This window comes from Hippoglossus hippoglossus, chromosome 16 (genome assembly GCF_009819705.1).
Source record: "Hippoglossus hippoglossus isolate fHipHip1 chromosome 16, fHipHip1.pri, whole genome shotgun sequence".
Classification (NCBI taxonomy): domain Eukaryota; kingdom Metazoa; phylum Chordata; class Actinopteri; order Pleuronectiformes; family Pleuronectidae; genus Hippoglossus; species Hippoglossus hippoglossus.
This window is the reverse complement of record NC_047166.1, coordinates 9,178,684-9,202,769: the sequence shown is the minus strand read 5'-3', so window position 1 is coordinate 9,202,769 and position 24,086 is coordinate 9,178,684. Positions and strand designations below refer to the sequence as shown.

General features: G+C 44.9%; 1 protein-coding gene across 4 annotated transcripts; it reads right to left on the bottom strand.

Annotated features, from left to right (window-relative positions):
- Nucleotides 1–1,596: 1,596 nt before the first annotated feature.
- Nucleotides 1,597–19,054, bottom strand: chd4b (chromodomain helicase DNA binding protein 4b). Of its 4 annotated transcripts, none has more exons than XM_034610996.1 (39): nt 18,825–19,054; nt 18,172–18,299; nt 16,341–16,595; nt 16,116–16,231; nt 15,902–16,001; nt 15,571–15,772; nt 15,292–15,413; nt 15,056–15,179; nt 14,743–14,915; nt 13,891–14,136; nt 13,422–13,625; nt 13,049–13,260; nt 12,639–12,770; nt 12,458–12,557; nt 12,055–12,246; nt 11,522–11,722; nt 11,259–11,396; nt 10,842–10,963; nt 10,559–10,732; nt 10,264–10,405; nt 9,888–10,137; nt 9,648–9,772; nt 9,470–9,562; nt 9,218–9,359; nt 8,750–8,919; nt 8,279–8,468; nt 7,406–7,492; nt 6,273–6,364; nt 5,580–5,713; nt 5,323–5,467; nt 5,036–5,192; nt 4,474–4,559; nt 4,124–4,382; nt 3,987–4,043; nt 3,558–3,728; nt 3,235–3,343; nt 2,469–2,601; nt 2,170–2,365; nt 1,597–1,958 (listed from the first exon to the last, which is right to left on the bottom strand). In XM_034610996.1, exons 1-39 carry the CDS (start codon nt 18,886–18,888, stop codon nt 1,756–1,758), a joined length of 5,946 nt encoding a protein of 1,981 aa, XP_034466887.1. In that variant the 5' UTR covers nt 18,889–19,054; the 3' UTR covers nt 1,597–1,755. The 4 variants fall into 4 exon arrangements, with proteins under 4 accessions (XP_034466887.1, XP_034466889.1, XP_034466891.1 ...); XM_034610998.1 differs by having other exon boundaries at nt 8,291–8,468; XM_034611000.1 differs by having other exon boundaries at nt 8,291–8,468; nt 18,172–18,296.
- Between the last annotated feature and the right edge of the window lie 5,032 nt (nt 19,055–24,086).

The following is a 24,086-nucleotide window of genomic DNA, read 5'->3' as shown; positions in this document are numbered from 1 at the left end:
TTCATGACCTCTTCCACACACAAAGGCTCCTTCTCAGTTCCCATGTTCTGCTGAATATCAGCATTTGCCTTAATGTAAATTTCACATTTTTGAGGTTTGCATGCAAAGTGAATCATACGTCACGAAAGTGTAACATCTTTTCCTGAACTGGTATCAGCACTCACTGAATCGTTTTTCTCAGAAGCAAAAGGAAAAACTTTGAGGCAACAAGAATGGGACTATGTAGAAAATGTGGATATCTGCACCAAAACCAGTTCACAGGGACAATACTATGAAGTGTAAAGTGTGTTCAACAGCTTAACTTAGCGTATTAGCATGCTAGCATTTGCTCAACAGACCTACACACAAAGTGCAGCTGAGATTGTAATTGGCTTCACAGTAGTTTGGACATAAACCAAAGAATTTGACAAATTCAAACGTTTGACCTGAAGATAGCATTAGATGAAAAGTAAAAGAATTACCAAAGTCATTACAAGTCCATAGACAGTGCATCTTAGAGTTTAAGAGATTTTACACCAAGAAAAGTCAGTGGATCACTAAGGTCAGAAGTTATCACAGTGAAAATGAATGTCAAAAAGGACAAAATCTCACTTCAATTCAACTCCTGGTTATTGTGGTTGTCGTTGACCAACTGATGTTTCAATCATACGTCGCTAAAATAAATAAATACTTACAAACTGTTACTTTCAAATAAAAATGGACAAACGTTGAAAAACCGTTGACTTTTTATTGTAATCCATAAAAACAACAGCAATGATAAAAACAACAAGGTGGTAACCAGAATAATAATATTCAGTAATGTAACGATAGACAGTAAGAAATTAAATTAAGATTGCCATCATTCTTGAAACCATCCACGGTACCTAAGCGCTGTGGAGCTATTGCAAGTCCATATTTTAGGACAGGATAATTTCCAAAGAGCAAATCTGTGTCGCCGTTAGGAATGTGGAGGTGCTGGTTGGGGTGTGAGCGCAGAGAGCCGCTCCCGAATCGGGGTCAACTGAAGGGGCGAGCGGAGGTTTGGGAGGGAGGGCGAGGATTCAGGGAGAGGTAACAGCGACAGTAACAGTCTCTCAGTGTGGGGGCATTCTGCAGTAGAGATGCACATCAATATGCCCAATTTATAGATACACACACGCACACACACTCTTTCGGTCTCCACACGCACACACATATAGGTGAGGACATTAGAGTTGAAAAAAAGTTAAAATATCACAACTTTCTACAGGTGAGAATGAGCACAATAAAATCCCTTGATTTCTTTAATAATCCAAAAGTTACTACAAAGCACCAGTATGCTGCAAACATGCTGCTTTTTCTCCCGTCTACCCTTTGTCAGCTTAATGTTACACGTAGTTACACACACAAGTTTGACCCTGCTGTAAAGACAGAACAGGACAGGTCAGTGGAGCTGCCTGTAGTAGTCACAACTGTCGACAGTCCTCAGGTTAGAGGAGTTCAATCTGAATCCCAGTGGAGGAGAAAACGAGTTTCTAGTCTGCCACAGAACGAGAGATGATTCGTTCGTTCACTCCCGTCCTGCATCTACAGGTCCAGTCTTTTCAAATTCAAAGTCCAGCAGCACAGCTGATGTTCTTCTGAGTCCGGAGATGGGTTGGGGGTGCAGAGCGAGGAGGACTAACCTGACTGTGCTGTACACGGTTGTTAAGGGGGAGGACGTCTGCTACATGGCGGTGAGGTGAGGGCGACGGGCCTCGGTCAAGTCAGTGAGCGCGACATATGTGAGGTGATTGGTCAGCGCGGCACCTGCATCTGCTGTGAGGTCTGTGACTGGTTCTGGGCGGTGAGGTCAGGGCCTCGGCTGGCCAATCGGCTGAGGATGTTCCTCTCTGACATTTGCAGCCGCACGGCTACCGGGGGTATCCTAGCGATGGTCGCTGGGAGACGCGTGACGTCGGCCTTCATGTCACTCAACAGTTCCTCGAGCTGTTTGAGAACTGGAAACACAACATGGAAATAATTAATGTTACGTTTTTTGTTTGTTTTTTAAGTGTCTGGATTTCAAATTTACTGGTAAAGAGGTAATGAAAAGCTGTTGTTGTCCAAACATTAAAGCTGTTCTCTATCTATCCTGATGTGGTTGTTGGTTACGTTAGCAGCTGTAATCAGAAACCCTATATACGTTTCCATATATTCAGTATGTTTTACCTTTATGCAGCACTGCATTGGCAGGTTTGTTTCCAGACATGGACTCCTTGCTGAGGTGCTGGTGGGACTCGGCGAGACACTCCACCTCACTGAAGCGAGTGTTGAGGGCCATTGAAGGATGTGCCGGGTCTTCCGTCATGTTCAGGTAGGCTGCCCTGCGCAGCTGCTCCTCAATCACCAGTGCCTGCTCCAATAGCTGCAAAGGAAAAGATAAATGCCCAGTGAGACGTGCTAGAGACACACACATAGAGAAACACACAGTCACAGGGAAACTTCTCATCAACGGGAACTCAGTTCACCTTGAACCTGCGGGCCAGAAACTTGTTCTTGATCTCCAGGAAGTTTCCTCGGCTCATCTCCCCTTTGAACGGCTCGTTGAGGATGGCGAACCTCACGTCGTTCTGCACATCCTGCCACCGAGCGTAGCCGTGTCTGAGAGACGCCGGGGGTTAAGTGTGACAACGCAATTTCATGTGGGTCATACTATCAATTAATAATGGAGACATGCTAGATGCTGTGTGGGTACACTTCCAAACTTATTTTTCACTGAATATTAATGAATCTTTTTTCCCTAAAGCAAGTTTTAAGAACAATAAATGTTGAATATTTTGTATAAACAAATTTACACCTAAGAGACTCAGCTGAGTAAAGGTGTGTGCTATACAAACTACTAAACGTTTAATTCACTACTAAACTTTAAATTTCCATTTTGATGTCTGTCACTGCACAACCTGTCTTGAATATGTTTAATTGAAAATAATTATTAATACACTTTAACACCCCTCTCCCATTAGAGAAAACCATAGAAGAGGAAGAGAGGGCTATATAGTATACTGCATGGTCTTTGTGTGCTTCATACTCACAGATTCATCTAAAATACAACAATGTCATATGAAGGTGGAACTAATGATTATTTTAATTAGAAATGAATGTGCCAATGGCATTTTTACCAAATTCATCTGGAAAAATGCCACAATAATAGTTTTGCCAAGTCCAAGCTGACGTAAACAGTGAGAGTTCAACTAAATATTTCTGTCCAAAGAAGTTGTGAGTTTGAGAGGATACTGTATAATGCCGGCCAGCAACCAGTAGTCATGGCGACGGTGCCAAATCTCAAAGGTCTTCTTAGTGACGGTGGCTGCTCGCTCTTCATTCTGCCACAGAGAGTGAAGCTCTGGAAAAGACGACAGGAAGGTAAAAAAACTGAACTGAAAGAGAAAAAAAGAGGAAAGAACAGAGACAAAACAGTGTGTGTGTGTGTGTGTGTGTGTGTGTGTGTGTGTGTGTGTGTGTGTGTGTGTGTGTGTGTGTGTGTGTGTGTGTGTGTGTGTGTGAAAAAGAGGAAAGAAAAGAGACAAAACAATGTGTGTGTGTGTGTGCTGGTCCACCTGTGAATCCTCCGTCAGCAATGTTGAACATGAACCTCTGCTTGGTGGCTTTCTTCTTCTCCTCGGTGACGTTAACCACCGGTGCAGCTGTTCCTCCTTCTTTGGTGCTCTCTCCATTCTGCAGTTTGCCAGTCTCGTCTGTTTTCACGCCATCTTTCTCCTCTTTTTGCTCTGTGAGAAAACAACAGACACACGACAGCAACAAACTTTAAAAAGGTCAGCACGGCCCCTATTATGGAAATGTGCATGGAAATAAATGATGATATCTAAGTATAGATGAAAAAAAAATGGATTTGCATTCAGACATTTGCTTTTTCTCATAAATGTATTCATGGCCCATGAAGGAAGTCTCAGAGGAAACAGTTAAGTTATATTTAAGAAAGTTTATAAGTGTGTGTGTGTGTGTTGAATTGGACTCTATGTATGTACCTTTCTTCTCCTCTGAAGGTGGAGTGGTGTCCATCTTTTCGTCTTTGCCGTCCTCAGCTGAGAAGAGAAAAGCACAGTTAGAATCACAGCGAAAGGAAACTGGAAGATTTTAAAAACAGTATAATCGTCTTTCTCACCTTTAGACTTGTCCTCCTCTGAATCCGGCTTCCCCTCTGAACCTTCACCCTTCACAGCAGGAGTGTCTTTCTCCCCCGTGTCAGACGTCTGGTCCTTCTCTTCCTTCTCCTTGCTCGTGTCTTCAGCCTCCTTCTCTTTCACTTCGTCTCCATCTACTGTCTCCTTCTCTTTCTCCTCCTTCCCTGCAGCAGAGTCCGTCTCTCCTTCTTTCTTTTCAGCCTCTGGGGATTTTTCAGATTCATCTGGGATTTCAATAATCTGTGGGAGAAGTAGTCAGGATCAAATTAGAAAAATCGGATTCTGAATAATGTAACTACTTTAATCAAAAATGGCAAATAGTAGAATCTACCTCTGGATCCTCGGCCTTCTTGGCTCCTTTGGAGTCTTCTCCCTCCTTCTTTATGTCTTCCTTGTCCTCTGACTTAGACAAATCCTCTGTTGAAACATATGTGAAAGATTTTTCGAAGCTTAATGGTTCAATAAGTCAAACATAAAGGCTGGTGGCCAGTTATTGGTTGTCTCATGTTTTTAAGGATGGAGCCACAAGAGGGCGTCAGGGAATAAACTGATACTGGGGAAAATGTCTGTTTGGCCTTGAACAAAAACTATCAGGTAAAAAAAGAAGCTTTCAATGCAACACAAAGAAACCAATCAGCATTATTACAAGGTCACAGCTTAGATTAAGGCTCTAAATCTAAATGTGGGGCAAAAGGTTAAGACTAATAGGAAATAGAATTGCACTTTCATTTTCATATGTAAAGGAAATGTCTCTTTTAGTGTTAAACAATGCAACATGAAACTGAAAGAAAGGATCAGGGAGTTAGGGACTGCATTATGTCAGTGAGGGTCCTCACAAGTATAGAGAGGCAAATGGTGTATATATGTGTGTGTGTGCGGGTGTGTGTGTCTACCTGGGACCGGTGTGTTGGGCTGTGTGTCTGCAGGGGTCCCAGAAGAGGGAGTCTTAGGGTCTTCACCGGCAGCCAGAGCCGCAGCCCTTTTGTTCTCCTCCAGCTCCGCCATCCAGGGCATCGACCACTGACCGTTCACATGCTCAAACTCCTGAACCTGTTATCAGTAAGTCAACCTCAGTCATTTTATCCCTTAAACTGAAAGTATATAACTGGATTATTTAAATTTACCACTAAATCAAGATGATATCATTCCTACTCTTAGTTTCTACCCAGTAAAAACATACCTTTTTCCTTATGAGGGACATCACACCAATGCGAGTAAGCACGTGTTGCCTTGACAGACCCTCTCGTGGGACGCCATCTGCAAAAGTCTCGGCTCCATCAGCTCCTGGCTCACAAAGGTGACGCATGAACAGGGACACGTAAGCCCTGAGAACACGTGCGAAGGAGAAGGTGAAAGGATGTCCACGTATACACTGTTAGCTGAGCACAACAAAATGATAATTTCCAAATATCAACATCAAAATAATACTGAACTCACTTGAATTCTTTCTCCGATTTTCCTCTGAGGTCCCGCACCAGCCACTGGTTGGTGAAAGCGTCCTGAGGAGGCATCCCATAACGCATCACTGCATTCAGGAAAGCCTTCCTCTGCCGAGCATTGAAGCCCAACACCTGACAGGTAATGAAGAGGTAAATAGTAGATTCAATGTTTCAAGCATTAGGCGGAGGCACAGGAGCAAAGGAGCGATATTAACAGTAATAACAGTCAATTCTCATTGTCAGCGAGGTGCTTCTGTTTTTACCCGTCGGCTTGTTTGTTGGTTGGATTGTTAGATTGTAAGCAAGATTACACAAAAACAGCTGAACACATTTCCATGAAACCTGCTGGAGGGAGAATCCCTTACATTTTACTGTGGATCCAGGTCAGGGGGTGGATTTTTTCACTTACTGTTATGAGATGGTGTATTTTTCCACATGTTCACCATTTGCCCAGGGAATAATTTATGGGTCTCGATGAAAACGATCCAGCACATTTAGTCAACTAACATCTATGCGTTTGTGAAATTGGAATGCCGGGCCTTGGCGGAGATATGCACTCTACTTTCTGCTTCAGGTCAGTTTCCTGCTGGCTGGTTTTTCATTTGGAGAACATCCTTCTCATGTTTCTAGTAACTTCTTATCCGGACATGAGAGGAACACAAGGAGACGAGATGAACGTCAGAAAACTCACCTCAATGTTCCCGCCGACCCGGGCCAACAGCGGCGGCAAAGGTTTGTCCCTGTCGTTCCTCAGCCCTTTACGGTTCGGTCTGCGGGCGTTAGCTGAAACAACATGAGCACTGTTAGTTCATCTTAAACTCAATCTACATTCAAGCCAACAACACAACGCACTGAGGCATATTAAACTTCAATGGCACTGAATGGTCGATGTATGGTCATGTGTGCTCTTAACGTCCCAGTTTGTCTGTGAGGATGTTCCACTTACTGCTTCTCACGACTCACTCAGCTGCTGCGGCTGCTGCTGAAGCTGTCCCTCCTCACAATCTCTCTCTCTCTCTCTCTCTCTCTCTCTCTCTCCACACCTCTGCATTACACCCTTCTTCTTTAAGTATGAACACTTTCAAACAGTTATAACTGAAAGCAGTGATTTACTTCATTTAATAAAACTGAATGAACAGAGCCAAATTAAATTAAACAAAAGTACAAAATCCCAACAGAGCATGTACATCTCGTTATACTTACAAATGAAATGGAAAATTATTAACAACTGATCTTAAATATAAACATTAATGAACAACCTTTTTTTTTAACACAAACATTATAACATCCATTTCAACTTAATTAACAGTTAATATGAACACAATCCTTTTGAATTGCAGGTACAGTTCAGCTGGTTGAGAAACCGTTGATTTTACATTTCTTTCCCTGTGTCTTTGTTTTTTTTCCTCCTCTTTTCTTCCTTTTTCTTTTTCTTTCTGTCTTTTCGTGCCCCTCTACGTAGAGTGCAGATGACGCAGCTACAAGGGCCGTTACTTGAGTTGTAGATGTTGTCAATGAGGATATCGTAGCTGTCGTCTGAATCTGAATAAACAGCTGCAGGGACGGTTTGAAGGACGTTAGTGAATGAGACAACCAGGGCTGGGAGAGTAGAGATTCGTTAGAATCAGGAAGTATTACTGTACCTTTACTGTAAGTTGTTGGGATCAATTCTTAAACTTGAAAAAACAACACGATGACTAAAATATCTGTCTTCACAAAGTTAAGAGCAGTGACATGACCCATTCTACCATCAAAACACACACAAACACACACACAAACAAACACAAACAAAACACACCCACACAGTAAAACAGTTAATCTTACCTTCTGTCCGTTCATCAAAGTCCTCGTCACCTTCTTCTGAGGCCACCGAGTAATCAGACTGGTTGTCCGACTGATCCTCCTGCCAGTCTGAAAAAAAGCACAAGGAGAAATATGAAGGAGGGAGCAAATAAAAGGACAAAACTTTGTACTGCCTGGACTTAATTTTATATCAAATCTAATACTAGTTAAAGTACGTCTGAACTACACATGGGTCTGCTTTCAATTAAGAGGGGGAGCTACTTTATCAAAGCCACATTTTTACTAATTACTTAAACAGGAATATTTTGTCCTTGATTAACTCTTACATTAAGAAAAATAAACTGGATATTTTGACGCACCGTGTAATGATGTTTTAAAACCCAGCTGATGAGCTGACTCTACACTGACTGAACAGCTAAATACACCAAAAAAGCAGGAGCAATTCTTCACTGCTAGTTTGTCTTCGTCATTAAAGTCAGTAGACAATTTTCAAAATAAATATTCTCTTTGTGGCTATCGTGGTCATAGACAGTTCGATTGTTGATGTTTGTTATAACCCTGTGCTTTATTCAGCAAATAAATCAAATATTTAATCTAAGAAAGGAAATCTGCATTTCAAATAACTAGTAAAATGTTACTATACTCAATCTAAAGTCATAACACAAACTTCAGGCTATGCACTCCCTGCATCTCCTACAATATTACACCAACACACCACACACACACACACACACACACACACACACACACACACACACACACACACACACACACACACACACACACACACACACACACACACACACACACACACACACACACACACACACACACACACACACACACACACACACACACACACACAAAGAGGTTGCATTATATGTTTTTCTGTACCCTGTCTTATACCTCGGTCCTCCTGGGAGCCGTCATTGTAGTTGACTGGCTTTCGAGTTCTTTTGCCTTTGCCTAAATTTCGGGCGAGATCTTCTTGCTGTTGCTCGTAGTGGTGTCGAAGCAGTTTCTCCCAGTAGTCAGGATCAACACTTTCCTCCTGCTTGATCACCTCCCTTTCCACCTCCTCCTCCTCAAAGCAAGAAAAAACTCAATCATGTGGAAAATACTAGGAATCATAAGTAAGTCTGCAGATTTAGATTTTTTAACAATTATAGACATTTTATGCTGGTAAAAATAGGAAAAAATATGTCTGAAGAATAATGTTAGATCAAGGTCTAACCTTGGTGTCTGTATTTAGGACGAAAATGCTGTAAATAGGACCTACAATTTTAGAGAGACTACTACAGAGCCTGATCAAAATCTAACATCATAGTGAGATATATATTCACGTAACCATTTTTTACCAAATACCTCATCTTCTTCATCTTTGACCACGTACTGGGCCACTTTAAAGGAGCTGAGGTATTCGTTCATGCTCTGAAGCTCAGTGTCATCCGTGGCGTCCCGGTCCCTGTCTAGCAGGCGGTCAATCGCGCGGTCATCGTAGTGGATCACACTGCTGTCATCCTCTTTGTTGTCCCCTGAAAGAAGAAGAGGACGAGTCAAATAAAAAAGGAGGGAGGCAAAAACCTAATTCACTTCCTGTAACGTCTGTCCGATCAGACTGAAGTGGATCGTTCTAATTCAGACTCCAGGTTTACTGTGCAAAGTTGGCCACTAGTTTTATTATGGCCCTCACAGATAAAAAAACATTTTAATCCTTGAGAGGTGACACAGAAATTGCAAAATAAGCTAAACCTATTCTATTTAGGTTAAATATGAAATAAACAGTTAAATTCAACTGTCACTCAACATGTATGTGGGTTTAAGTCGACTCACCTTCTCCGAATTCACCTTTAAACAACTCTTCAGTTCCAAACTTGAGGATATCATCGAGCTCCTGCTTGGACATGGAGCCTGTCTTAGAGCCAAGACCAGGCCGCACCACCAAGTGGGTGAGCATCATCTTCTTCTTCGCCACCTGGTGGAAGGAAAGTCAGTGGAAGACAAAGTGATGAGCAGGTTTTAAAAGAATTTTGACATAGTTTTAAGAGGCATGTTTAATTTCTTGTAGTGTGTATTTTCACCGACCTGTGTTATCCTCTCCTCCACAGAGGCTTTGGTGACAAAGCGATAAATCATCACCTTCCTGTTCTGGCCAATTCGGTGAGCTCTGCTGAACGCCTTTAAGAAACAAACAGTATATTTAACTAATGTCCAAATAAATAAACATGACATGGATACAAGGTTGTAGTTAAGGCCTCCATACCTGGATGTCATTGTGGGGGTTCCAGTCAGAGTCGTAAATGACGACAGTGTCAGCAGAGGCGAGATTAATGCCCAAACCACCAGCTCTGGTGGAGAGGAGGAAAGCAAACTGAGGAGCCCCGGGAGCTGTTGGGATGAAGATCAGAAAAATAAATAACAGTGAGAAAGACAACTACAACCCTGACAGGATACCATAGCTGCTGTTTACAGCCAACACAGACAGTCTATGTGCATGTCTCACCGTTAAAACGATCAATGGCCTCCTGTCTCATGCTGCCAGTGACTCCTCCATCAATTCTCTCATATTTGTAACCTTCATTCTCCAAGAAATCCTCCAGCAGGTCCAGCATTTTAGTCATCTGAGAGAAGACCAGAACTCTGTGGCCTCCATTCTTCAGCTTCCTCATCATCTTCATGAGCAGCATCAGTTTTCCTGAAGCCTTAGTCAGAGCAGCGCCCTCATACATGCCATTTGGAAGTTTTGCTGCCTCCTGCGGTCAGAGGGACAAGCCAATCAAACTGACTGCACATAAAAAGTTTCAATACAAAGGCATTAATAAGTGCTACCACACAACATGCACCCAGTACCGGAACTGTTTGAAAGTCATGAATCATACCATGGCAGCAGCAGGGAAGAGGTAGGGGTGATTGCAGCACTTTTTGAGGTCCATCACCACATTGAGCAACGAGACCTGGTTTCCTCCTCCACGAGTGTTCAGGGCCTCAAAGTTACGTGTTAGGATGAACTTGTAATATTTCCTGGGTTACAAGAAGAAGAAGAAATGGATCAGAAAAAGGAAACTATACTGTGCACATGGGGAGAATTCCGACTTTATCAACCACATTATCCTAAAATAACAATCTAAAAAGGCAAATCTTGAGTCTATGACATGTAGGTCACATATCACATACTTCTGCATGGGGCTCAGCTCCACTCTCACAATGAGCTCAGTCTTGGAGGGCATGTGTTTGAAAACATCAGCCTTCAGCCTCCTGAGCATGTGTGGTCCCAGCATGTCATGCAGCTTCTTGATCTGGTCCTCTTTGGCGATGTCCGCAAACTCCTCAAGAAACCCCTCCAGGTTGCTGCAGAGAAAAAGAAAAGAAAACATAAATAAACACAGAGCGCGAGTCAGTGTGGTCATCAACTTTGTGTGTGCAACAAAAGCCACATGTGCTGTGGCAACACACTGACTTGAATCTCATTGGGGTCAGGAAGTTCAGCAAGTGGAAGAGCTCCTCCAGGTTGTTCTGTAGAGGAGTGCCGGTCAGCAGCAGCTTGTGTTGCAGCGGGTAGTTGTTCAAGATTCGGAAGAACTAGTGACAGACGAAGAAGAAAGGCAGAGGAAAATCATGTTGAATTTTTAATAGTGAAAATAAAAAAGATAAAACAATATATAACAGTTGATATAATAATTTGCAAAATGGTATGCAGCTCTTCTCAGCCCTGTGTTTTGCAGGGAGTATGGGTTTGCACTCGTGACACTGTCCTGTGCACTTATCATATGCGTATCATATGCGGAGGCATGGTTTTTACATGCAACTGAAACTTGTGGACACACAAAGTAATTTCAAAAAACAACCACATATGTAAAGCTGTGTTTTTTCTTACCTTGGACTGGTTGTTCTTGAGTCTGTGTGCTTCATCTACAACCAGACAGGCCCATTCAATGGAGCCCAGTACAGCCTGGTCAATAGTTATCAATTCATAGGATGTCAGCAGAACATGGAACTTGACTGTTGAGTCTTTCTGTAAAGCACAGGGACAGTTGGACATTAGTTAAGCTGCAGAACAGATTAAGAAGTAGTCACAGGATTTAAGTGTAATAAAGCTCATTTGGTATCATCACTTTCTCCTTCTTTTTTTTTTCTTACCTTCATCCTAGAGGCCTTTTTTCCACCCCGGATGGCATTTCCTTCAAACGAGAACTCATTCTCCCTGATGACGGCTCTGCTGTCCTTGTCACCTACGTAGGTCACCACGTACATGTCAGGGGCCCACATCTCAAACTCTCTCTCCCAGTTAATGATGGTCGACAGGGGAGCGCTGACCAGAAACGGGCCTTTGGAGTGACCCTGTACCAGCGGAAGACAGGTGGGATCAACATTAACTGTGTAATATGTTATAGATAACAAACAAGACATGTAAAATAAACAGACATATTTGTCTTGCCCTGCCTTTAGGATAGAGTTCCTTACTTTGAACTCATCCCCTTTATTGGGCAGAGTTACTGTGTGTCACATGTCTGAAACCCACCGACTTACACTTAACGCCAGGGGAGGGCAGACTGGACAAAAACATGCAGAAACATGCGTTTATTTTGTTAGCATACATAGAATGGGGGTCAATCATTCAAATTAAAAGCAAAAATGGTGACAACCCTTGCACAACATTCACAGCTCCTTACCTCTTTGTACAATGAGTAGAGAAAGACCGCCGTCTGTACAGTCTTGCCTAAACCCATCTCATCGGCCAGGATGGTGTCGGTGGCCTGAGCCCATGAAAACCTCAGCCAGTTCAGCCCCTCCAGCTGGTAAGGATGCAGCGTGCCTCCTGTGCTTTCCAGGTAGTCAGGCTGACGATCAAACTTGATGGTGGGCTGCATGAAATAAACCCGGAGGAATATCAATTCCACATCTGCTGTGACTCATGTTACTTTTCATTCTGACAGGGAAATACACCTGACAGCAAACCTTTATTTTCTAATCAATAATTTAAACTAAATATGGCAAGAGCAGTTCAACAGTGACCATGGTTGTGTTTGGAACAAATAAAGTATTTTTTTTGGTTCCAAGTTTAATACTACTTACATCTATGACTGGATTAGCCGGCGGCCGCTCTGCCTTCTTGACTTTTACCAGCTTCTTCAGCTTCTTGCCAGGTCTGGCCTCTTCACCCACCAACAACTCTCTTTAAGGACAAAAATGGCAGTTAAGAGGAAAAACACACTTTGAAAACCACTGTGTGACACTTTGTTAAGTCTCAGCATACCTGTGATTCCAGTATGTCTGTTTGTAGGTGTCAAACTCCGGAATGTCCATTTCCTCGCTCTCCCAGGTGGACTGGTCATAGGCCAGATCTCTCCATTTAATCAGGTAATGTACGTTGCTCTTTTTATCAACACTAACACGAAAAAAGAGGGAGTTACTGGGTTTGCTTTCTGATAGGGTGAAATTAGATTTAATTGAAACCCCATTATATTGTCAATTTCAGTTTTCTCTTTTAATGAGTTATATGAGCTATTAACTATAAAAATACACATCAAGACCTCATGAATATTAATCTATTAAAACAGCTATTTTAAGGCAAAAATCCAAATTCTTTTAGTTATAAACATTTATAATAAACACATTTCTTTTTATGGATAAACTGCATATTTCTAATGAGATTATGTTTCCTACCTGTGGTTGAGGATGCGGTGGATCATCAACCACTCCATCTTGACTCCATAACGGTAAAACTCCTCTTCCATGTGAACAAAGAGAGGATCTTTGTGTTTCCTCTTGGTGCTCTTGACCTCAACGCCCTCGCCTCCAAAGTCCACAGGCGGCGGCTCGTCCATGTCAGTCTTCCTCTGGTAGTTACGGAACATCACCTGGCAGTTCAGTTCCAACTAGGAAAGAGTGACAGGGGGTTAAAAGGAGACATCTGAGACAAGACTATGTTTGTGTGTTACAAATGTGAGGAGAGGGAACAGAAACACATCCCACACCAAAGAGCCTAAAAAGCACATTCACAACTACAGGTGGATTCAGTTTCACAGAGCGTGTGTACCTGTAGCTCCTGCACCCAAGAGCAGTGCCAGTAGGACAAATTGCACCATTTGACATAGAACTCCCTCTCTCTGCGTCCCACCAGCGGAGGGGGATCAGGAGCATCAGCAGGCAGGTCGACAGGCCGGGAGACAGGTATGGGGGCTGGTGGCTCCCCCCATTTCCAAATCAAAACCTTCTGGACTTTTCCCTTCATTGGTAGACACTGTTAGGAAATGAGGGAGGAGGGGGAAATTAAGGAATAGATGCTTATCAATGAAAAAATGATTTATCACTAATAAGAAATTAGTATATGAATGATGAGATTTGACCTGAGAAATCAGCTAAATGATGACTGATGTAACTTGTCTAAAATACATATATATACACAAGAAGAAGAGAAGCTCTTCATCTCCAGTAAAAATCTGCACAAGATGGAAACTGCGCACGCCCACGTGAGCACATGCACTCACAGACTCAAACACACTCACCTTGCAGCGGGGGCAGATCCACTCTCCGTTGGGGATTTCGGGGAGGGGAGGGTTGAGGCAGTGGATGTGATAGGAGGAGGGGCAGGTGTCACAACAAAGTAGCTCCCCTCCGTCCTTGCACACCCGGCAGAACTCAATGTGGTGGTCATCTTCCTCCTCCACCCCTTCATCCCTCCTGTCTTCCTCTTCCTCCCCTTCAGCCTCGGAGAGCTCATCTCTGGCCTCCCACTGGATGCCCTCCTTCTCCTGGTGGCAGAATTACAGACAGAGGGAAGTGGATATGTGTGTGAGTGTGCATGTGTGCGCGTGAGTGTGTCCGAGAAGAAGGGGGGGGGGCGGGGGGCAGACAGGCAGGGAAGGTATGCGGAACGGAGTGAAAGGAAAAAGGGGAGGGGAGTGGGGGGAGAGCCAAGGTTGGAGGGGTGTGTGTGCAATGTGTGCGTGTGCATGTGGAGCCATTGCAGAGGGAGGGAGGGGAGGAACAAGAAGAGGAAATGGAGGATGGGGGGAGGATAAGGCATGTGGTGGGGAGCAGGAGAGGATAGATGGGAAACATGAGCAAAGGGGGTGGGGTGGGGGGGGGGGGGGGGGGGCACCAGAGGACAAAGAGAAAAAGAGAAGGCACAAAAAAAATGTGTCAAAATCCTGCAGCAAAAATGCAATTTCCAACCAGTTGGCAGCGTCAGTGCAACTTTGCGTGAATTCATACACTTCCACACAACAGTGTTTTAATGACAGGTGTCATTTCTGCCCAGCTGGTTCATACTCCAGGAATCGGGGCCCAGTCTTATCTAACGTACAACCTCGTGGCCTTCTGTGCACGGCGCTGAGGGGTGAGATTACAGTACTCACACAGTGTGGGCAGCTCCACTTGCCCTCAGGTGCTTTCTCCATGTCGGGGTCCAGACAGACCATGTGATAGGCTCTCGGGCAGGTGTCACACAGAATGATCTCTCCTCCCTGCTGGCACACTTCGCAGTAGTCCTGGTGGTCTGTCTCGTAGCCATCGCCGTCTTCCGTCTCCACTGAGAAAGGACGTTTACAGAAAAGAGGCAGAAGAAAGTGAGGTGCGTGGAGGTAGATGATCAGAGCAGCAGTAGCCTTCATCTGACAAAGCAAAACCTCCAGAGCAGGCTTATTAACTCTGTGATATTTTCATGCCAACCTTTCTTCTTTTTCTTCGCGCTCTTGGGCTTCTTCTTAGGGCGGTTGCTGCGATTGGAGCCATCAGACACTGAGAAACTCCCGTCGTCAAAGTCGCTTTCAACATCTGGTTCATCCTCATCACTCTGATAGAGGACATCGAGAGAAATACCTTGTTACTTTTGAGTACGAGTATTAGTATTCTGATTCTGGTGATTAAATAAGTAGATCACTTGAAATATAAGAAAAGAATCTCACTGAGGAGCGCTTCCTCTTGCTGTTGAGGCCCCCAAGTTTGATCTTGAGTGGAGCCACTTTTTTAGGTTTGGGTTTCGGTGGAGGCTTAGGCGTAGGTTTCGACTTCCTGCGAGCATTGGGACCTGAGAGAACAAAGTTTATACGAGAATATTTAGGTAGAGACCCAAGATAAATGTTTAAGTTGCAGATTTTCATGTCAAAAAAGGCAAAAACAAATTGACTTTACTTTATTCATGCATAATTACATAAAAAACGTGTTATTCATTTATCCGTTTTTACCTTTGCCCTCTTTGGTCTTGGCCTTGCGGAGAGGAGGTGCTGGGGGTGCAGGGGGTGTCGGTGCAGCAACAGGAGTTGGCGTGGGTTTGGGTGAAGGGGCGGCACCTGTCTCTGCCCCTCCATCTGTCCCTGCCACCACCATGTTCTCCACAGCTGCAGCCACGTTGGCAGCTGCCAGAGCTGCATTGGCAGTGGCACAACCCTACAGGGGGACACAGCACAAAATCAGGAAACCCGGCTCTCGACCGTCAAACGCAGGAGAGGACGTACAACAACAACAGATTTCATTCATTATGAGGCAGATTTGTGAGCTGATTCAGAATTTCAATACCTTCAGTGGGTTGTTGGTGCTGAATTCTCTCCACTTAGCCATCATCAGAGTCATCATCTTTGACACAGCAATTTTGGGGTTCTTACCTGCAATTAACGGCCTAAGGGACAATGTATATCATTATTTATTTTTATACTTTCATAGATCCTTAATGACCAGACAGATAATGATATTAATATATATGGATGTACTAATAAAGAAGGGGTTTTCTTACCTAACAAACTGACTGAAGGCCTTGTAGTTGGTGAGGGAGCTGTAGTCTTCCTGAGTAAAGACGTGGTCAATGTCTTTCATGCCCCAGGCTTCCAGAAGCTGGGAGGAGCTTTTGGGCTGAGGCAGGAGAGAGGTTGAAAAGAACAATCAGGGGAGGTTAGTTTGACATGTTCGCCCTGAAGGAAGAGGCCATCCACTTATCAGCCCAGTATGAATTAATCTTCACCTGGCAATCATCATCGTCGTCGTCGTCGTCTTCTGGTTCGGGGTCCTTGCGTTTGCTCTTTGAACTGGACGAGCCTCCTTTCTCTCCGGCCCCACCTCCCTTTTTCTTTTCTTTGGCCGAGCTGAGGCGTTTCTTCTTTTTCCTGCCGGGGGCATAATCGCTTCCTTCACTCTCTGACCGCACACCTCCCTCGTCTGCATCTCTCTCCACCGCTTCTACTCCGATCAGGTGCTCAGGGGAGCTGACTGGTAACTCCTACAAGACAAAGAATGAAGTCTGAAAAAGAGTGACTGCTAATTACCTGCAGGCAGCGGTGCACTTTATGGATCAAATAAACGAGAACTTATTACAAAATTACACATTAAATTTACATGCTTTTTTATTTCAGTCTAATCAAGTAATAGACCCCCCCGCTTGGCTGAGGTCTGCATAAATAGTCACACAGCTGTTGTGGTCAGTGGATGATTCATTCTCATTTCAGGTAGACCTGACACACGTCAGTTATTACATAGATTTTTTTTCTCACAGAAAGATATTCAAAAAAAAAAATTACTTTTCTTCAAGCAAGATACTGTTTTTCTGTGTTTTTCTGTAAGTAGATTGAATATATTTGGGTTTTTCGCTGTTGGTCAGTCAAAACAAGTAATTTGACACCACAAGTTCCGGGTGTGACGGCGGCCATCATTTACAGATCTACAGACAATTTATGGCCAAAATTATTCACCATATAATCAAGACAATCATTTGCAGTTGTTTTCTAGGGAATGTGCTCAAAGCTCTTATTTCAGGACTCCCTGTACTTGTTTTGGTTTGCACTATTAGGCAGGAAGTAAATCAATATCTGCAACATTTCACTTAGCCTGCTGTTATTGTCCCCCAGTGTGTGGCGGGTTTGACACTACATAGTTTTATCTGACAATCTGGCCCCGTTCAAACCGGGTACATGTATTAAAATGCGTCCTGAACGTGTCTCCTGTGACTTGTGACCACATCTCACTACCCCGCTCTAATTGTGAAATAGTACTGTGTCAGAGATGTGAGCTGAGCAGACCGTCCTGCATATGTGACCCAGGACGTATTTGGAATTCACACAGCGAAAAGAATGTGGCCGCATGCATCCCAGACCACCTCAGAATATGATCTGAGTTATCTCAGGACGCATTGGGGGGGCGTTCCCATGTACTCAGCGCTGACCGCCTGTGATTGGATCCCTCAGGGCGGATGGTGATACCAGGTATGAACAGGGTGATGGAGCCACAGCCTTGAAGAGAGGTTCACATTTTCAAGTCTGTCTTCAAACAATATTGAAATCTCCAAATGTACACAGAGAGTGTTTCTGGTTGCCACACTGGTAAAATGGACGGAATTTATAAAGCCTTAGTTGTAACGACCAGTCAAAAATACTTTACAGTACAAGTCCGATTCACACACACATTCATACAGCACTTTTTCTATCAAGCCATATTCATATGAGGACAGTTCAGAATGCTGGAGGAGCCGGGGATCGAACCACCGACTCTCTGGTTAGTGGACAACATCATTTCAAAATACGCTGACCTTGTTCTTTGCAAAAATGCTCCGAAGAGGCATCATAGTCAGAAAAAAACTTTGAGCACACATGTTAGAAAGTTACAGTCAGATAGTCTGCAGGAGTACAAACGCAGAATTTGGTGCTAAAATCATGAATATCAGAATTTCATCCTGGATCTTCAGGATCGTTGAGTCCCCGGACCACCAAGGGGTCCCACATTGGCCTATTGTTATTCTAAGATGGACTCTGAAACACATTTGAACCCCTAGTGCAGGTGTTGCAGGGGGGGGGCACACTGACCTCTCTGACGGGCCTCTGCCTCTTACTGCTCCTGCTCTCTCTGCTGCTCTTCTTGGCTTTCTTCTTCTTCTTGGACTTGGGCACCTCCTCCACTTCAGACATGACACCGGCCGGCTCGTCTTCATCTGCTGTCAATGACATGTGCTGTCATTAGTAGGAGGAGGAGGAGGAGAAGAGGGAGAGAAGGGAGAGAGGGGGGGAGACAGGAGCGCTGCTGCAGGCCACAGGGAGAAGCGAGGAGGGGGCGCGCGCACTGGCACTAGCACTGGCAGATGTTCACGCACGCACGCCCGCACGCACTTACGCGCACGCCCGCACGCACTTACGCGCACACACGCACACACACATACACAGAACAGCACAAGGTTCAAACTTGTCTTGGAAACTTTGACAGTTCGCTCGACCCCACGGCGCGTGAGGCTGCGCGTAACAAAACAAGGGTTCAAAATGACAGTAAACACTTGTTAGCCAAGTTAGCTAACTAATCTGTCATGGCGAGTGACGGACGGACGGACGGACGGCCCGGCCCCTCCTCCTCCTCCTCCGGGCTAGCTCCGGCTAAAGCTAGCTTCTCGGGGAGGGCGAGCTCAAGTCGCGGGGAGATGGACCTTCGTGTCGGGGAGGGGGGGGGGGGAGAAGCGAGGCGGGCTTACCGTGGGGAAGTGAGGGCTCGTCCGCGGCTCCGAAGTCCTCCCTGTCATCCTCGCTGCCCGACATGTTCACAGCGGTTTAATATTGGACAGAGAAACGCTCCTCGCTGGGTCTAATCCCTCCTGAAACCTCGCTCGGCGAGGGAGGAGGGAAAATGACGTGGGACCGCCGGAGAATGGACCGAGGGGGTGTCCGGGAAGGGAGGAGGGGGTGGTGGGTGCTGGGGGGGGAAGAAAAAACAATAATAATAATAGTCAATGTCACTGGATCATCTCCATTAATCCCATAATAACATGTCACGGTGCAAGTCAAACAAGTTGGAGATTATCTGACAGGCGCTGCAGGTATTTCTCCACGCGCGGGAGTGAATGAGGCAAAGTGACACTTAACAATGCATCAAAGAAAAGTTTCAATCATCACACATTAGAAACTTACTGTGTGTGTGCGTGTGAGAGAGTGTGTGTTTGTGTGTAGTCCCGGGTCGAGGTGTGCTTGCTCGCTCGCTCGCTCGCTCTCTCTCTCTCTCTCTCTCTCTCTCTCTCTCTCTGTCTGTCGGTCAGTCAGGCTGTTGTTGCTGCAGTTGTAGTTTTCATTCATCAGATCCAACGATGATCAGTTGATCAAAAAGGAGAAAAACAACAACCTGAGCCGCCACTGACCCAGAACACGCTTCTCCTCTCTCCCCCAGCCTCACTGAGCTCAGCCAACATCCTCACAAACACACAAAGGGGGCAGACATCCCATAATAATCCCCCCCCACCCTCCCACACTCGCACAGGACTCTGCATAGTTACCTCGCAACGGACAGACCATAATACTCACCCTGCCCCCTCCTTCCCTCCCTCCGTCTAACGAGTACGCGCGCTCGCACACGTGCAAGCAAGCACGCACGCCGCCACTATACCAGACATGCATGCACAGGGCTCATTGCACGCACACTCTCCTTCTCCTCTATCCACTAGTAGTCCCGGCCCCCCCTTAGCAACCCCGTTGTCATGGCGACAGCCCCCCCCCCCCACTCCCCTTCCCGACAGACCATAATACTCCACGAGGCAATAGCAGCATACATCCCATAATATACAACTCCTAAAAAGACAAGAAAGAAATGCAGTCACATGGTCTCCAGGGGAGCTCATGAAGTCCACCGGTGACAGACCATAATACTCACTGATCATGCACCTTCAGAGTGGGCATGACGACTCCAGGAAGTGGGAGAGCCTGCACTTTTTGTTGCCGTGTGATCCACAGTGAGAGCAGCAGGTCAGCCTCCGGCGTGCAGGTCAAACAGGCCCACGGAGCTCGGTAACACCACTGGATGTGTGTCAGCGGCTGGAACTCAGCTCAGCGTCCCACCATCAGAACCATTCTACAGCCGGACTGCACCGCGCGGGACGACATCATCCTCCATCAAGTCCGGCACAGGCCAACAGGTGTTCCAGCCGGAGCGATGGGAGGTGCGGCTCGATGAATTCGCGAAAACACACACGAGATGTTGCTCTCAGATTATTTCTGTGATGCAGTAAATTAGACCGGAGCTGCTACATTTACAACTGTGGATGGTGACATTCAAGGATCTGAGCACAAAGAAACCACATCCACTACAGATCACAATTATACCGCACAAAATAATCAACTCCAACATCCCTTTGCCCGCCTGCTGCACACGCCTGGTGCTGCGGAGCGTCGCGCCACTGTACTGCTTACTTTCTAAAATATCTTTCAAAAGTATCGGGCAAACAATGCACATGGCCCAGCAGGGTCTGCTCTGTTCTTACCGCTTCTTCAGTGTAAGGGAAACGCACTTGAGTTTGCAACAAGCCCAAACAAGAGCTTAAAAGGAGCACTTGAAAGCCACATTTGAGTCTTAATAGAGTGCTTCATTGATACACTCGTGAGTTCTTGCACTCGGTTCATGACGCTGAATCAGATTTGTGTTTGTGCAGAAGTAACCCTGCTCAGTATCCCTCAGGCCTCCCGTCACTGTGGTGTTATTACTGCGAGACTGCGCTGATCTTTCTCACATTAATGATTTGATTCAACTACTCCCTCAAGTGCAACATGTGCCAGCAAGTGCACGTCACACGGATGTCTGGCTCTGATGTCTTCGTCTGCAGGTCACAAGTGAGCAGGCTCCTGAGGCGCTAAGGCTGATTCATCAAAACTCACTAAGTGCTGCCTGGAAAGTTCTGTTTGGAGAACAACAAAGAAGACCCGGAGCTGCTGCACACCAGACACCATTAAAGTAGTAAAATACAACTGAGATGAAATGGCTTTTTCCAATGGTACTAGAAATTAACTTTAACATCCATAATATAGCTGCTGCAACCGCACTTTTCTCCACTCGCTTGTGGTGCTGCAGCACATTGGAGCTTTATGCTGCTTGATTTCTACGATCGAATGAATAAATAATACTTGAATGGAACTCTAATGAGGGCTTAGAAGGAGCATTTGAAGGCCGCGCTAGTCGTTCTGCAAACACTGAGAAACACTCATTTACTTCTCTCGACGGTACTTTTTCACACTCGATCTCATTTGGTTATGAGACAGTCTGAATGCTATGGTCCTGCGTCGTACCCACACCAATGCAGAAATTTGGTTTCCCCTTCCGCTTTGTAGCTTCTTCAGTGGTCAAGTTATTTGTGTAACTTATTCCGCAGCGGCTGGCAGTTCCATTTCCAGTAAATTCCACATTGCAGATCTTTATTGAGGTTTTTACTTTGTTTATGCTGAGTGAAAAATGCAATCCCAAGACTCCATTTCTTTTAGGACAGAATGATCAGTAAACAAGAAACTTTGGCATCGCTACTGGAATTTAAGATAAAGTTTGCTGGGGTGAATGTCTGGCTGTACATCATGAGATGGTTTAGCCTGATAGGTCCACTGAAACACTTCTGCTTGTTAGGGCATGAGTGAGACTGGTAACCATGGATTACAGTTCACTTTACATGATACAATTGTTTCCAGTAGGAACGACATTACTTATTCCTTCCACTATTAAACAGGGATGTAAATCCTTAACTTCCTCTGCAGAGAAATCCCTTTGACTTGTACGTCTGTGCTCCGCTCCCTGAGGACCAGAGCTGCACTTATGAACAGTGAAAACTAAAAACAGCACTTCATACATAAGCTGCATTTATTTCAGTCTTTCCATGTTCGTATAGAAACAAAGATTCCTGCTGTATGCGAGATGGTCCTCTGAGCACAGAGGCCTTCTACTGCCTTCTCCACTCCAATGGCCGCTGTGCAATATTCCCCACTGTACATGCAGATCGCATAGCAACAAAGGCCTATGTCTGGCCGTTGTCTGTTACTATCGCTTGAATGCCCCTTACCCATGCATGTATGCGCGTACACGTACACTCACGTGCAGCACCGTCACCAACACCTCCTCCTTCTCCCTCCATCCCATATACACTGCTATCTTTCCAGCTCACACGCACTGCACACCTCCCTCCCACCCACCCACCCCACCCCCCACTGCACCGCCATCACTCCATAATATTCATGGGTCGTCCATTCCCTCTGCCCCCTCCCCCCATGAGCGCACAGCTCACCGCCCCCACCCTGCCACCCCCACTCCCCTGCCTGACAACACCACCGCCCGACATCCCATAATATTCACGCACGCGCTCCGCACACATCCATACACAGCCGTGCACTCAGCTCTTTGTTGGCAGAGATGCCTGAGCAATGCGAGCGTGCTCAGGCACAGCAGTCATCTTTCTGCCTGATATGATTATTCCATCCGCGCCCATGGCGGCCGAGGCAGGTAGCCCTCAAGTGCAGAGAGGTGCCAAAGCAAAATGAAGGAGAGAGCGAAAGGTGGAGGGTCACGTTTCTGTCTCATAATGACCTTGGGGACGATGTGTTCATGAAGTCCAGATTTACCCTGTGGCAGCCATCTCTGAATGAGGCCAATCATCCATCCCTTGGAGGGCATCAGTGTACAAAGTGAGACCAGTGCAGTTGCCCCACCTCACTGTCTCTCAAAGTCTGTCTCTGCCTCTATAACTGAGGGAATGCAAGTCATCTCTACGTATATGTCATGCTGACGCTTTAACAAGCGTCTCTTTAGGCTCTGCAGCCCGGTTACAGTCAATCAGCACCGGACCATTTCAGCATGATACAATGTCCACAAAATGGGGGAAAGATAAAGATAAAAAAAAGAGGGCAAGTTATTTACGAGAGAGGGGTGAAGGGATGAGCATAACAGAGGCGCCGGACATGACAGTGGCCAACTCATCACCATGGTGTTGCTGTGGGAGACAGCGGAAGACGTCACTTGGAGAAACAGGGGGACACAAAGGAGGAATACGACATGAGGAGGACAAAAAAAGGAGGGAAGGGGCCTACAAGAAACCTGTCTTTACAGATATAGACAGGGGAAAGTGTGTGTGTGTGTGTGTGTGTGTGTGTGTGTGTGTGTGTGTGTGTGTGTGTGTGTGTGTGTGTGTGTGTGTGTGTGTTAGGGCAAGTATTGGTAAGAAAAATAATCCTGCAGTTTCAAGAATTTGATATTTAACTTAACATTACAACCATAAAGTCATAACTTTAAAAGAAAAAAGTTATAACGTAATGAGAAAAAATATTATATCATATTTCTATATCATAATATTTTGAAAAAAAGGAGGAAATAAGCAGAATCCATGCTCATTGTAGTTCCACTCCTTCTGGATCCAAAATCTGGATTACTAATCTCAATGTTTCTTGAGAAACTGCAAAAACCCATGAAACATCACCCAAATTTAACCAACGTTATATATAAATACATAAAGAAAACTTTTCCTCCTCCACAAAAGTCTGTGTGGCTCCTTCTTTGGAATCTTGCACGATAATTTCAAAGTCCTGATACTGTGGTGCTGATGAGCCAAATGATTAAGTATTTTGTTATTTGTGAAACCTACTGGAACCACTTAAGTATAACTTAACAAGATGCTTAACATTCCTCATGCAAACGCAGCTAACAGGCTAATCTTTAGATGATCCCCCTCTAAAATGACACATAACCTAAAATTACAACTTTTTCCTCGTTATAGTATAACTTTATTTTCTAAATCTCCTATTTTTACCTCTTTAAGTGGCCCTACTGTCGTAGCATGAAATTAGGATTAAGAGACAAAAGGAGAACCTTTTCTCAATGCAAATGATTTGCAGTGAATAAAAAAAGCATGCAATATAGTTTACATGATAAGCTGCCTGTTCCTTTACTAAAATATAACAATAAAATATCTAAAGTAAATGTTTTTTTAGCCTCCTTCAATATA